The sequence below is a fragment of the Lagopus leucura genome, unplaced genomic scaffold (assembly GCF_019238085.1).
Source record: "Lagopus leucura isolate 7727_CA_CO unplaced genomic scaffold, USGS_WTPT01 Super-Scaffold_100159, whole genome shotgun sequence".
Taxonomy (NCBI): domain Eukaryota; kingdom Metazoa; phylum Chordata; class Aves; order Galliformes; family Phasianidae; genus Lagopus; species Lagopus leucura.
In genome coordinates this window covers 10,958,335-10,972,537 of record NW_024962335.1, presented here as the reverse complement: position 1 = coordinate 10,972,537, position 14,203 = coordinate 10,958,335, and the positions used below count along the sequence as shown (strand labels likewise).

At 40.4% G+C, this 14,203-nt stretch overlaps 1 protein-coding gene across 1 annotated transcript in view; it reads left to right on the top strand.

The window, feature by feature from the left end:
- The window catches only part of GUCY2C (guanylate cyclase 2C), a 42,143-nt gene that overhangs the window by 12,389 nt on the left and 15,551 nt on the right, over positions 1–14,203 (top strand). Inside the window, exons 9-17 of the mRNA XM_042889782.1 lie at positions 987–1,072; positions 1,510–1,627; positions 3,547–3,628; positions 5,967–6,072; positions 6,586–6,648; positions 7,354–7,425; positions 8,357–8,461; positions 9,623–9,709; positions 13,538–13,670. Coding sequence (XP_042745716.1) covers positions 987–1,072; positions 1,510–1,627; positions 3,547–3,628; positions 5,967–6,072; positions 6,586–6,648; positions 7,354–7,425; positions 8,357–8,461; positions 9,623–9,709; positions 13,538–13,670 — 852 coding nt within the window. The remainder of the gene's footprint in view (positions 1–986; positions 1,073–1,509; positions 1,628–3,546; positions 3,629–5,966; positions 6,073–6,585; positions 6,649–7,353; positions 7,426–8,356; positions 8,462–9,622; positions 9,710–13,537; positions 13,671–14,203) is intronic.

Sequence of the window (14,203 nt, the reverse complement as noted above, 5' to 3'; positions counted from 1 at the left end):
AAAAAGTTTGCTTATGCTTATTTCTGGGCTGCATCAAAAGAGTAATGCCAAGGAATGCAAGGGAGAGGATTATCTCCCTCTACTCTGCCCTTGTGAGGCCCCATCTGGAGTACTGTGTCCAAACCTTGGGCTCCCAGTACAGGAGGGATCTGGAGCTGATTGAATGTGTCCCGTGGAGGCCACAAAGATGATCAGAGGGCTGGAGCATCTCTCCTATGAGTAAAGACTGTGGGAGCTGGGCTTGGTTAGCTTAGTTAGACCTGGAGGTGTCTCCAGGGAGACCCTTCCAGTACTTGAAGGGAGCTTATGAACAGGAGGGAGACCTATTTTTTTATATGGACTGATAGTGATAGAACATGGGGGAATTGGTTTAAGCTAAAAGAAGGGGAATTTAGGTTATATATTAGGAAGAAATTGTTTACTCAAAAGGCAGCGAGGCACTGGCACAGCTGCCCAGAGAAGCTGTCGGTTCCTCATCTCTGGAAGCATTTAAGGCCAGGTGGGTGGCAGCCCTGGCCACAGAAGGGGGTAGGAATTAGATGATCTTTAAGGTCCCCTCCAACCTAAGCCATTCTGTGATTCTATGAATTCTTCCTGAAGTCTGCATCCTTTTTTTATATTGTTGAAGTCATCTCTTTGGTTTCATTTAGTTTGAAAGATAAGTTACATAAACTTTTTTTTTCTTGTCTCAAATTAATATTGCATATTAGTTATAGGTTTCTTTTTTAAAAAAACTCCCAGAAGTGAAAGGTGTTGAATCACCTTCGTTCTTCCTTCTGTAGGTGCTGGCTGAGTAGAGTGTTCAAATAATAATATTTTGATATGTAGAAGGTGAAGGTGTAGAAGGCGTAGAAGGTGCTGTAGCATGTAGATGAAGAAGAAAAAGATTCTGAGCAACAGAAATCCTCTTATTTGTCCTGTCATTCCTGTCACATATTTATTTCTTGGATAATACAAGCCATCTGACTAATTCTGTGTGTCCACAGGTGCACAGGGGCCTGTGACTCTAGATGCATTCGGAGATATTGATAACAATTTGACCCTGCTGTACACGACACAGTCTGCAAGTGATGTATGTATGTCCAAGAAGCAACTGCTTGGCCTTGTATATGAAAGGAGAAACAAAATGCCATGCACTATCACATAAGAACAGTGTAAATAACCTGAAGTGGTGTCACGTCAAGTCATACTGGGCATGCTGGGAGGGGGTCATAAATGGCGTGCTGGATATGGGCAGGATTGATGTCATCAGTGGTTCACTAAGTGAAGTACAGCTAGTGACTCAGATGCGTTTATTTTTAGGCAGGGGGGAGGAGTAAGGAAGAATATGGCAGCCAAACATATGGCTAAGCTGAAGCGGAGACACCAGTGTGGCAGAAAGAGCAAGAATTACTCTGTTGAAGTTTGAGCTGTGCATCTTTAAGGGTAGTTAGAAACAAGGGACAAAAAAAAAAAAAAAAAAAAAAGAGAGGCAGAACTGCTGCTGACTGCATTTTTTTACTCCTACAGCCACAGTACAGAGTTCTGATGTATTTCAACACTCAGGAGAACAAGACGTATGTGGTATCTACCAGTCCGGATTTCATCTGGAAGAGCCACAGGCTGCCTAGTGATATTCCAAGCACTGGTGAGATATCCATTAAACATACCTCTTTTTCCAAGAGAGTTTACAAAGCCCTCACACCTAATATCCAGCTCTATCTCTGCCCAAACACTGAACCTGACATCCCAGAAACCACCACCTGCTTTCGAGTTTTTTGTGACTCCTGGACTAAATGATTAACACTCTGCGTTATTCAGCATGGCAGCGTACAGCCCCGCTGGTCAGAGCCAGCAGGTGTTTTGCCATTTGCTACATGGCAATTGGCAATGGGAAGGCATATTTTTCAAGGTATAATATGCAAGATGAAAATTCCTGCTGTGGCAGTGGTTGCAAGGGTGAGTGCACCGTGGGTTGGTTGGTGCTTGCCTGAGACATTCCCACTGATGAGAGAGTGTCCAAAGGTGCCAGAGTTATAACCTAAGGCTCCATTAGTTTGCTGTGCTGTTGACCTCCATTAGGGAATGCTATAACGCAAAGTGATAACTGGAGGAACAAGCACCACCTGCAGACTAAAAGTCATTCACAGTAAGGTGAACACTTCTATTCTTCAGTAAAGTAAAACAGGGCGTGTGTCAACCCTGCACCAGCTTGCATTGTGAGAGCTGTGCTGTCTGGCCCCAGCCTTCGCAGTGCTGCTCCAGTCCCATTCTCATCCTCCCCTCATGCACTGCATGCACTGTGTTATCAGAGGACCTCATTATCTTCTATACATTCCCTTGAAGATGTCCTTGTTTGAAGTGGCTGCACAAGGGCAAAAGAAAAATGTTTGGGAATTGGCAGAACCATTGTGTCTATGAAGTGGTATCTTAACACTGAGTACATCATGAAGCTGGAATTCATGGCCAAGCTACACATAAACAAAGTAAAACTGCCTCTCACAAGCGCTTGATTATTTTGTTTTCGCATTTGTAAAAATACACGTTTCTCCAGTGCGGTTCTGGATGCGGAGTCCTTCGGTGTGTTGTAACACCGGCAGCCAGGAGGTGGAAGCAGAGTCTCAGGAACAGGAAAATGCCGTTCAACCGGCCTTCAACCTGATGATAAACTGCTACTCACAAAGCTGAGGTTTTAGAGAACTCTTAGGAAATTGCTTTCAAAATCCCGTGCATATGTCATTATGAGGAGTTGGCAGTATCCTTCCCTGGTGAAGAGAAATGGTAGTACAGATAGTTTTCAACAGAGGCTAGCATGAGAACATGGAAGGCAGGGAGATGTGATATGCAGAACAACAAAACCAAAGCTAGAAAGCTAGGTCCAAAATGCGGAGGAGTTCCAAAATAGAGTTCCATGTTGGATGCAAACACTTACATTAGTGCTTAAAATCTGTGCTTGGTTACTGCCTGATTTTGGAGGTAGCTAGTGTGTGTCTTGTTGCTTTTTGATGTTATTTTTATTAATTTTTATTATTTTCATTATTCTTATTTTACTTTCCATATTTTTCAAACACTTAATGCATGTACATCCCCACCACACAGACTGTTGTATCCAGGGTTTGTTGCCACTCTATTCTCATGAACTCATTTAATGTCTGCTTCATTTTTTAGAATGTGGTTACCAAGAAACAGTTATTTTTATTGCAGACCTATCTTAGTTTCTTTTTAAAGAAGGAGTGAAATACTTGGAAGCCCTGAGCTGATGTGACAGTTAGTGCTATTGAATTCACCTTCCACCTGTCTGTGCCTACAGAGTGCCCATGCCTCAGGGGGGACATAAGAGCACTGCTCAGGGCCACGCTTCATCCTGTTTGGAAAGGGAGCAGGCATATGTCATCTCCAGGGAGTGCTGAGCTTTAGCAAAGCCTCTCAATTGGAATGTGACCACAGAATATCCCTGTGTGGCTACTGTGACTTGCATAAGTGGGTGCAGGTAGTTTCTTAAATAGAATATTGTTTTTCAGTGTCTTCCATCAAGTTGTTTACTTTCTATTTTTTTCCTTTCTGCAGGCCCACACATACTGACTATTGCTGTCTTCACACTCGCAGGAATTGTGATTCTGGTTCTGATCATCTCTTTGCTTGTCCTAAGGTACCACTCCCTTTGTCCTTCTGTTTATCCTAGAAGAATTTTCCTCCTAGAGCAATGCCTTTTATGTCTCCTTGAAGAGCTATTCATGACATTTCCTTACATACCTGGGTAGTTGCCCTTGATGTGAACTGTTTAGCCAGATTTGCATCTGTAGCATTGTTATGTAAGGTTAATAATCAAGGGAGAAGATACAAGCAGGTTTAAAGTTTCTGCATCTGCAGAAGTTCTGATTCCTGCTCAACACAGAATCTCATGTCTCAGACCACTCTTCAGATTTTTTCCACTTACTGTAAACCATTTGCCCACCTGGGGTCCCTTTATGTTTCTTTGACCTCTTAGTGATAGAGAAGTTCAGTTCAGAAGGAGTTTTCTGTCTTGTGGGAATCAAAACTCCGTAAGGTTCAAATGTTTTCATTTCATGCATCTGTTCTCTCTCTCAGTTCCTCTGGCTCAGTCCAACACTTCACATACAGACTTTTCTAACAGATGTAATTTCCCAAATATAGCATAGTCCATCTTAATTGTGATGGAAAATGCAGAAATAGAAACCAGTGGAATCTCCTTTTGCTGGAAGAAATTTCAGTACATTTCCAAATTATATAGTCTTCTTTCCTATTCAAAGAAATTGTCTTAACTTTGCATCCGGTTTTGGTAGCTCAGGACCCCTCTTATTTGCACAGTAAAGAACTTCAGACAAAGTGAGAAAATCAGGTCTAACAAAACCTGCTCAGGTTCACTTATTTGAAGTGGACTTCACTGCCTTGTGGACTAAAGCTTTTCATGATGAAAACTCAAAGATGAAGGTATACAACTCTTACACAGGCAGTTGAGTTCGAGAAATGCAAGAGCTGACTATTCCCACATAAGAACTGACATATAAACAGAAAAGTAAAGTTGTTATTATATGGTCATGAAAACTGACAAAATTTTGCCTGGAGACAGTTTGAGCATGTTGGAAAGGTTCTGTACTCTTCCATATTTGCAGATGTATAAAAACTAAACATTCTGTTCATATTTTTAGATTCTTACTGTATACGTATCATTGTAATATCCTCAACCAACAAATATAGAAGTTTCTGAGGATATTTTAAAATAATTTCTTCATGTTTTCTTCTAGAGAACTTACCTTTTTAGTGTAGAAATAATAGCAACCGTCTCAACTAGAAGTGCTGCAGCAGATTGTCCCCTAACAGGGTAATAAGAGAGACTCAATTATGAAAATGAAGAAAATGCCTCATTAGTCTCCATTTATCTCCCAGATTTCTAGGATGCTTCATAGTCAGAACTACACGCTTCCCTTTATAGTTCTGAGTGCTGAGGAAAATAGCAAAAAACCACATAACTAATTATTAGTCTCAGTAGATTTTTAGTTCAATTTGATGCATCCTTAATCACTAGCTGGTAACAGTTGGAATTGCAGTGCATTCTGATGAGTAATGACAACAGTTTAGAGATTGAACTGAGAAATACTGTTCTTACAGCAATTATCAGTACTCCCTTTCTTATACACATATAAGTAAAAATGAGTCAGAAAAGGGAATATTTTGTTATTAGTTGATACAATCATTTCTCCCATTTGGAGCACTTGCCAGCAGTCATCATGCGTTGGGATCCAGACATTCTTAAATCATGTGTTTTCTTTCTTCTTCTTTTTCTTCTTCTTCTTCTTCTTTTTTTTTTTTTTAATAGAGGAAGTACTTGTATGGGTAAACTGATAATTTGATAAGTACAAGTCTAATTGCAGCTTTTCTATAAGGGAAATAATGTTTGCTCTGAAATTCTGCAAGAGAGACAGCAGTTTCCTTTTTTCCAGTTCCAAGGACTCTTTAAAAATATGCAGAATATAAGAGATGTCCACAAATAGGGGTCTCATCCCAACACTGTTGTTTTCTCCTCTCCTGGCACTGTACTCACATCTGTTATTAACACCCAGTGTTGATGCCAGGACTTCATTTGGCTAGTAGTTGTTTGAGGCACCTCCCTTTAGAGTACATTCAGTATCACACAGGAGAAAACCATATAAAATGAAGAAAGCCCTTTGCACCTTAAATTGTTCTGACCTCTCTTGAGTCTCTGGTAATGGCCCAGCAGCTGTTCTGCTAAATCTTTTCTATTCTTCTACTGTGTCTGTGGAACGGAGACAGCATTTGTTCTTTCCCAAAGATATGGGAATAAGAGCAGCCTCAAAATGGAAGACTATGAGAGACATCGGGCATATGCTAAAGCCTTGTCAACCTGGCACTCCACCCTCACATCATCCCAAAGCTTCCCTGTCCTAATCTTCTGTCATGAGTTTCAGTTCTCTGGGAGGATATCCTGAAGTTTGCTTGTTTTGCAGGAAGTACAGGAGAGATAATGAGCGTCGGCGGAAGAAATGGTCCCATATATCACCTGAGAAAATCTTGCCTCTGGAGACCAGCGAGACAAACCATGTCAGTCTGAAGGTAAGAGAAGCATGATAACCAATGATGGATCTTGGATTTTGTCTCCTGAGGACCATCAGTGCTGGGACATTGGCTTTCTCTGATTAAAACACAGGCTATGGCTGTGATAGGAATGGGATCTGTTAACATTATTGTGGTTTATTTTTTTAACTCTCACTTGCTATATTGATTATTCCCCTTTTACCACTCCCTAATAGAATAGATTTCCCAGCAGTTATGCTTGTGAAAGGGAAAGAGGCTGAGGTCTGATTGCCAGTCCCCTTCCACACCACAGATGATTTCTCTGTGCTTTGTCCCACTCCTCTAACTCCCAGGAGCACAGGAGCAACAAGTGGTGGCCATGGCAGCTGTGGGAGTGGACTGGCTGCCCCACACCTCCTGTGGCATGTGATGGCACTCCCTGCAGAGAGGCTTGTGCTTCTCTGTGTGGCACACACTGGCAACACTTCCCTCTCTGAGCCTGAGTGGGGAGTAGGTGATAATTGCAAGTTAATGATCCTTCTTTGTTCTCAGATTGATGAAGATAAGAGACGTGACACCTCCCAGAGACTGCGCCAGGGCAAATATGACAAGAAGGTAAACTGAGAGTCCCTGCTCCTTCCTCTGCTCAGGAGAGCTCCGTGGGAGACATCCTCTCTGGAGTTCAAGAAGCAACTCTGCCTCCCTCTGACCTTGCAGAATGGCTTGGGTTCATGCAAGGAATGTGCCATATCAGCTGCTTTGTACTTTGCTTACTGCCAGGAGGCAAAATGTTAGACACCATGAACCCTGGCCTAGTCCAAAAGCACAGAAGTGGAAACAGAAAGCACAGAAGTTTTACATGCAGATTGATACCATGGAGATTAAGTTATTAGTGGAGAACAGGCCATTCCCGTGCATTTCTTGTAAACTCGGTTGAGCTTGCTCTCTGCCTGACTGAGATATGTTCATGTTGAGGTACAATCTGCATCACAGGATCATAGAATCATAAAATGGCCTGGGTTGAAAAAGACCACAACAATCATCTAGTTTCAATCCCCCTGCTGTGGGGAGGGTTGGCAACCAGCAAACTTGGTTGGCAAACTAGACCAGGCTGCCCAGAGCCACATCCAGCATGGCCTTGAATGCCATTCCTGTCTATGTGGTAAATCCTTTGAGGGAAATGTAACTCTAGTGCTTACTTAGTTGACTAACTGAGACAGCAAAGCAATAGGCAGGTGTTTTTTGAGATATTTATCTAGCATTTCTTGGAAGAGAAGAATTAATCACTACAATTTCTTTCCACTGGTATTTTTTCTTCAGGTGGTGATCCTGAAGGATCTCAAAAACAATGATGGTAATTTCACAGAGAAGCAAAAAATAGAACTGAACAAGGTAATTATTGTAGGTAGCAACTGGGCTCAGCAGGGTGGGATGAAGCCAATGAGTGAAGTCATTGCCCTCCATTGCCAGCTCCATCAGCCATATATATACTTATGAATGTTTGTGAGGTGGACAGGTGATGTGTTCATCAAAGCATATTGCTTGATGACCTCTGTCTTTGTTTGTGTAATCACATTGTCAGTTGAAGTCAGTGAAACTGAGGTGAACGAAGCAATTCATGCACTGTTGTAAGGCCCTGCTAACTACATTTTTATAGCCAGTGCTAATACACTATGCACTCTGCTCATGTGCTAATTCATTTGTAGTGGAATATTGTAGTTAAATCTCATTACTGAATGCCAAATGCAGATCTTTCAGTATAAGTAGCTCTGTGCTGACTTGTGCATACTGATAATTCTAACATTAGGGATGAACTTGGCTACAATACTGCATTATTTTGAATGACAAGTTTTCCTTTTTACACAACAGGGCTATACTGTGAATTCACTAATCTCTAAAAATATTCTGAACTAAACTACAGTTGTCTGTATATATATATGGACAAAGTCCATAATATCATGCAGCAGCATTACAATTTTATTACCTGCTCATTTGCTGATTGATTAACAACATTCTCTCTCTCATAATGGCTATTTTTATTAGCTGTGTGATTTGACTAGAGAAGCAATAATAGAGATTGTAGTTGTCTCTAGTATGATCTTGCAGTTTCCAGCAACATCCAGTTTTAACTCCCTAATCTGGAAGGCTCTGAAATGACAAATGCCTTCAAGTACTTCACTCTGTGCCTTAATACACACTGGTTCAAAGGGAACTCCTACATCTTATCAGAGCCTGAGATAAAAAGTCACACAAGCATCATCGACCTGTGTTTCTATACTAACAACAACTGCTTTTAAAAATAGATGTAATATTGCTGTTCTAGCTCCTGCAGATTGATTATTACAACCTGACCAAGTTCTATGGCACAGTGAAGATGGACACCATGATCTTTGCAGTGATTGAGTACTGCGAAAGAGGTTCCCTGCGGGTAAAGAATTTTGCAGTTTCCCTTCCCCAGATTATTGCAGTAAGAAAACAGATCTGCTCTGTGTGGCCCTCATGCTGCAGCACCGCACCAAGCAAGTGGTGGCAAGTTTCTCATGTTGAATTCCTGCCCTCTTGCTCACCTCTCCCAAATTTCCAGCCTGTGGCTGCCATAAGACTTTTGGTTCTCAGTAGCCAGAGGATGCAGGGAGGTGTGAGCAAGGGTATATAGGCAAGAGCTCTACCCAGAGAACAGCAACAGCCGGTATCTATTATTTTCTCCACTGGGAGCATATAGTATATAATATTTTATTTATTTTCCAAGACATAGCTGTTGTCTCTTCTGATGCTCTTGCAGCTCCTGCAGTGGTCCCAGAGTTTGAAAACACAGAGAAAATAATATAATGTTAATAAGGGCAAACAGTTTAAGACTGGAATATGGTAAATCCTGTGTTGTAAGCCCTTTGTTCTTGTTTATAAAAGGAAACAGTAAATTGTTACCTGGCAAGAGGAAGGAAAGATTTAGACTTTATTACTACAAATATTATTTCAGAGCTAGTCATGGTGGTGTCAGATTTTCTGCAAGCTTCTTAGACCGTACAAAGACTCTCATCAGTAGCAGTGGGCTCTGGAACTCACATGAAACTCATAACAAAGCAGCAAAATAGCAGGTCTATCTCCAGTTATTTTCTTGTAAACTTGTGGAGACTGACTTTTAGCAATAGAAATCATTGTGGTTGGAACTGTAAATCACTGTCTCTTTATGTTAAAAGATCACTCTACTTTGAAATTATAAGCCATGAGTTAGTTAGAAGTAACTGGATTGAGCACAAAGCACATACAGTCCTTTCCACTTATACACCTTACTCATTTCTGTCACAGCTTGATTAGATTTACCTTGGCTTTAAGAGCAAATTCACAGTTTACTTTAATTACACAAAACCCTTCTTTTTTGGAGTCTTCACTTTTCTAGTTCTGTGTAAACCTAAAATATATATAGTTTTTTCTGTCTTTTGAATCAACTCGTGCTCTAGTGCATGTACTCCTAATATGCAAGTCTGCCTTACTCAGTCCCTGGTTGAAAGGCTATGTAATACTCAGATCTCAGCTTCTGCTTTTTCACTCATGCAGATTAGAATTTTTTTTGTTTTTTTTTCTATTACAGGATGTTTTAAATGATAAGATCTCCTACCCTGATGGCACATTCATGGACTGGGAATTTAAAATCTCTGTCATGTACGATATTGCTAAGGTAAGTGGACTGTTGACCATGCAATATTAATCAGCCTGTCCTTTCTTGCAATATGGATCCTCTGGAGAAAAGCAGCTACTACAGTTTTTTCCTTTCCTTGATAGAGCTTGATGCCCTTCCACTCTCCCTCCTGACCTCCACGAGGCCAGGAAAGCCTGTGGCTCTCAAACTGAAGGAGTAAATGGGGACCAGATTTGGCTTTGGGGTATATATGAATAATAAAATATTCCCCAAAAAGACATGGGACCCAAAGATCAGAGGGTTACGATTTGATGATTGCGGCTCTAACTAGCAGGGCTTGGGCAGTCACAAGCCCTGTAAATCAGACTGTGCTGTCTGGCCTCGGGCAAGACATGTGAAGGAAAACTGTGTTCTTTCAAAATGATGGAATTACTTCAATTTGTACCCAAAACCAAGATCAAGTTCTTTTTCAAAACAAGCTCTGTTTATTCTGCATTTTATTTTGATTTTCCCACTCTCTATAGACTCTCATTTCTCACTAGGATTAGCCATTTCATTCAGCTAGAGAGGGAAAAACAAATTCATAATAAAGCAAATTCTATTTTCTATTTTTAATTCACTACAGACTTGCATCTGATTAGCTGGTAATTAAGAAAACTTTGCAATTCACATACATTATATCTCTGCAGGTAATCCACAACACTTTTGGCTAAATTTTTGCTAGTGTGCAAATGCTTTCGGCAGTTTTTCCATTTCCCTACACACTTCAGTTCTGCCTTGGTCTCCATGTTGTATGACTCCACTGTTCTAGAGAGATACTGAAAATCCTGCTCTTTATTAGAACCTCCTTAATCCAAATTGTCACAGCTTGTTGGCCTTGTTAATGACTTTCAGGTTCAGTTAGTGTTCAGAATTAAGCTTCATTTTAAATAGCAGCAGTGCAATTTCCCTTCTTCCTTTTAGCATATTAAAAGAGCAGAGAATTTTTAAACCCTTTGCAGTTCACCTTCAGATATTACCTAAGAAAATGGTGATAGGTTGTTTATGAGACATATGGAAAACTGCAGTCCTTCTGAAGGGAGTGACCAAATGCCCAATGACTACACTAGGTGTGACCAGGACTTCAGAACCATTTGTTCACTACACCATTGGTAAGGAGGACGTGGAGTCTGGGGCTGGGTGAAACACTGCATCCATACTAGAAAGGCTCCAGATCATTATTATATTAGCAGTGTTAGAGTTGGTTCAAAAAAACCTTCCTGAAAATTCAAATTTAGGAATATGTGGTGATTTATGGTAATTTGGATGATCTGCCAACTTCTCCTTTTCCTATTCCTGCCTCCTCTCCACCTGATGCTGTGGTGGAATCTCTGGGACCTAGACATTATCATGCACTTCTTTTACTGCTTTTCACTAATGTAACTTCCCACTTGAATGTCTTCTTGCTTAATTTAAATTTTATCATGACCCTTCAGCTCCTGTTCCCCTCATCCCAATGTATGCTCTTCTCAAACCCTCTAACAGCTCTGCAGGCTGTTGTTTTTTTGTTGTTGTTGTTTTCAGATAGGTATAGAAGATGATTAGAAGGAAAGAGGAAAATATTATCAGGCACATCTGTGAGACTTCTTTCTTCAGAAATCGTTAACAAGGAAGCTCTGGTATAAGGAAATCAAAATTACCTCTGCCTCTGATTTGTTGCTGAAACTGATTAGGAATTCTAATAGAGAATGGGATGATATAAGAAGGGGAAGGAAGATGGCATAGCTGGAGGAAATAGGCTCTGAAGCAGGCAAAACATCCTGGATAATGTCAGCAGGGTTGCATGATAAAAACTGCGTAATCAAGAAGCATGTTCCTTGCATATAGCCTGCACACAGTCTCTGTAAATTTTGACAGGATCTAGACAGGCCAAGGATAACCAGTCCAACCACATTCTCAAAGGATTGCGTATCTTGCATACTGCCTGTGCCTCAGACATACATGTGCTGTGCCCCAAACTCAACTTGTGTCTCAGCGTACCCTTGTAGCACTTGCTGGTTGATTCTCAAGGAAAGATGGGTGCGTAAGGAGAGAACACCCAGCATGTCATATAGTGTATGCCTGCCCCCATAAGCTCTGTAATCTTGTTTAAATTCAATCAGTTACCATCCAGTAGGATGAGTTGCTCATGTGAGAATTTCAGTGGAAGACCATTCACAGAAGAAACTAAACAGATAAAACATATCTGTTTTGACCTCCACAGATTATCAAGAGCTGCTTTGAAAGTAATGCCTCTTATTTTATTATGTTGGCCCACGTGTCAGGGGCGGATGTTGGTGGTTGAACCTTTCCATCAACACACTGTTACATTTTGTTGGTATGTGGCAGCAGAGGGGCTGGATGACAAAATGGCGTCTGACATGGAAGCACATATGAAGCAAAGGTGTGTCGCTGACTTCATCCATGGGGAAAAGCAGCACCCACTGACATTTGGTGATGGTTGCTGAATGTTGATGGAGATGAAACAGTGGATGTGAGCACAGTGAGGTGGTGGGTGGTGTGTTTCAGTGGTGGTAGCAGTGACAGTGTGTCACCTCTGCTGGTGCAGATTTTTACAAGTGTGACATGCAGGCTCATATTCATTGTAGGTGAAAATGCATTGGTAGTGGTGATGACTATGTTGAAAAGTAGATGATAATTTGCTTTACCAAATAGGGTTATTCTGATCTTTTTATTTGTCGTAGTTTCCATGCAAATAAATAGGAGGCATTACTTTTGGAGCGACCTATGTAGATTATGCCTTATCTACTGAACTACAGAAAGGAGAATTATAAGAAAAAACGCCAGCAATAGGCTAAAAGATGTGAGCTAAAGTATAGTATAAGAGAGAGATGTATCAGAGTAAATATTAGCAGGAAAGTGTAAATTAGCATACCTGTACTCTCCCTCAGTTTACACCCACTTATTAATGTCTTTTTCCTGCTATGCCTCAGTGCTGGCCACTTGCCGTGTATTATACCACATTTGACTCTAGTACTAAATGAAAAAAATTCAGAGGTGGTAAGTAAAAAATAGCAAACTACACACCTTTGTATGCATGTGTGTGTGTTGTAGTCAGGAGTCTGAATATCAGGAAATACAGCTGAAACTATACTGGCCAATCCTCATTGTGCTCACTTCCTAGTTTAACTCATGGATAATTGATACATATTCACTAGTGCAGAGAAAGCCATTAACAGTCAGGTCAGAAGTGACATTTAGGACTCTATTCTGACCGCTTGCCTCATGCAAGTGATAGTATATCACCTAATCTGCATTGACCCTGTGCTGCCTGCTGCTTTGCTGAGAAGGATCTACTGAAATGTTTCTGAATGGAGTTTCTGGTGAATGGTAATCTTCGAAGATGATACAGACATAAAGAGCAATTATTCTCGTCTTCGGTAACCATTGGTTAGATATGCAGTTGGAGACATTTTTTTTTGTTTGACGTTCCAACAAATCTGTATTAGATTTAACAGAAAAGTATTTACTGCAAATGAAATCAACACTTCTGTAGGAGGAAACAAACTCCTCTAATGCCCTAGTGGCAAAATGATCTCATCAAAACTCAGGATGCTCTATCAGGCTTTTGTTAATCAACAGGAAAGATGATCATTAGTTAAGACATGATCCTTCTAATAATGCATCCTCAATTCCTAACATTGACTGCTTTTATGATCTTGGAAATTCTTCTCTGTAAATACTTCTCTCCTTCCATGACAGAGGATTGTTGGTAAAGGCAATTTAATTGCTTAGACACATATTATGCTAACACTTCATATTCTTTGACTCTAGCAACAGCTGAGAGTCTCATATATAGCCTTGTCTTCTCCCTATTATCAACCACAGGGAATGTCTTACCTGCACTCAAGCAAAACAGAAGTCCATGGTCGGCTCAAATCCACGAACTGTGTGGTGGACAATCGCATGGTTGTGAAGATCACTGATTTTGGATGTAATTCAATTCTGCCTCAAAGGAAAGGTAAAAACAATATACAGTTAGACTGTCCTTCATGCTTTCCAGCCCAGTGGAATTTTTTTATATTCATAGTACAGTATGGCCTCATTACATCTTGTACATGGTACAAAACATACAGTACAACTTTGTTTCATGTAGCAGCCATCATATATTTATAAATATATATCATCATAAATTATATATTAAAACTCCTTCATCAATAACACAATAAAAATTTTTAGCAAATAGAGAAAGAAATTAGGCAGTGTTGGTGAGCAAGAAATGGAAGATACATTTTTAAATTATATTTGGAAAAACAAGGAGACTTCCCTTGTGACTGAGACGCAACAAATATTTTCAAGATCCAAAGGCTTCATGCAAAAATTTCCCATAGGATTTCATGCAAAAAGCTCCTGTAAGCAGTAACAGTGGACTTGTGTGAAGAAAGAAAAGGGAACCACTGGGTTCTTGTCTTGCCATTGATCACTTACACGTGTTATCACAGTGCTGTGTAATTTGATTTAAATATTAACACTTGTGACTATGATCATCCTTAA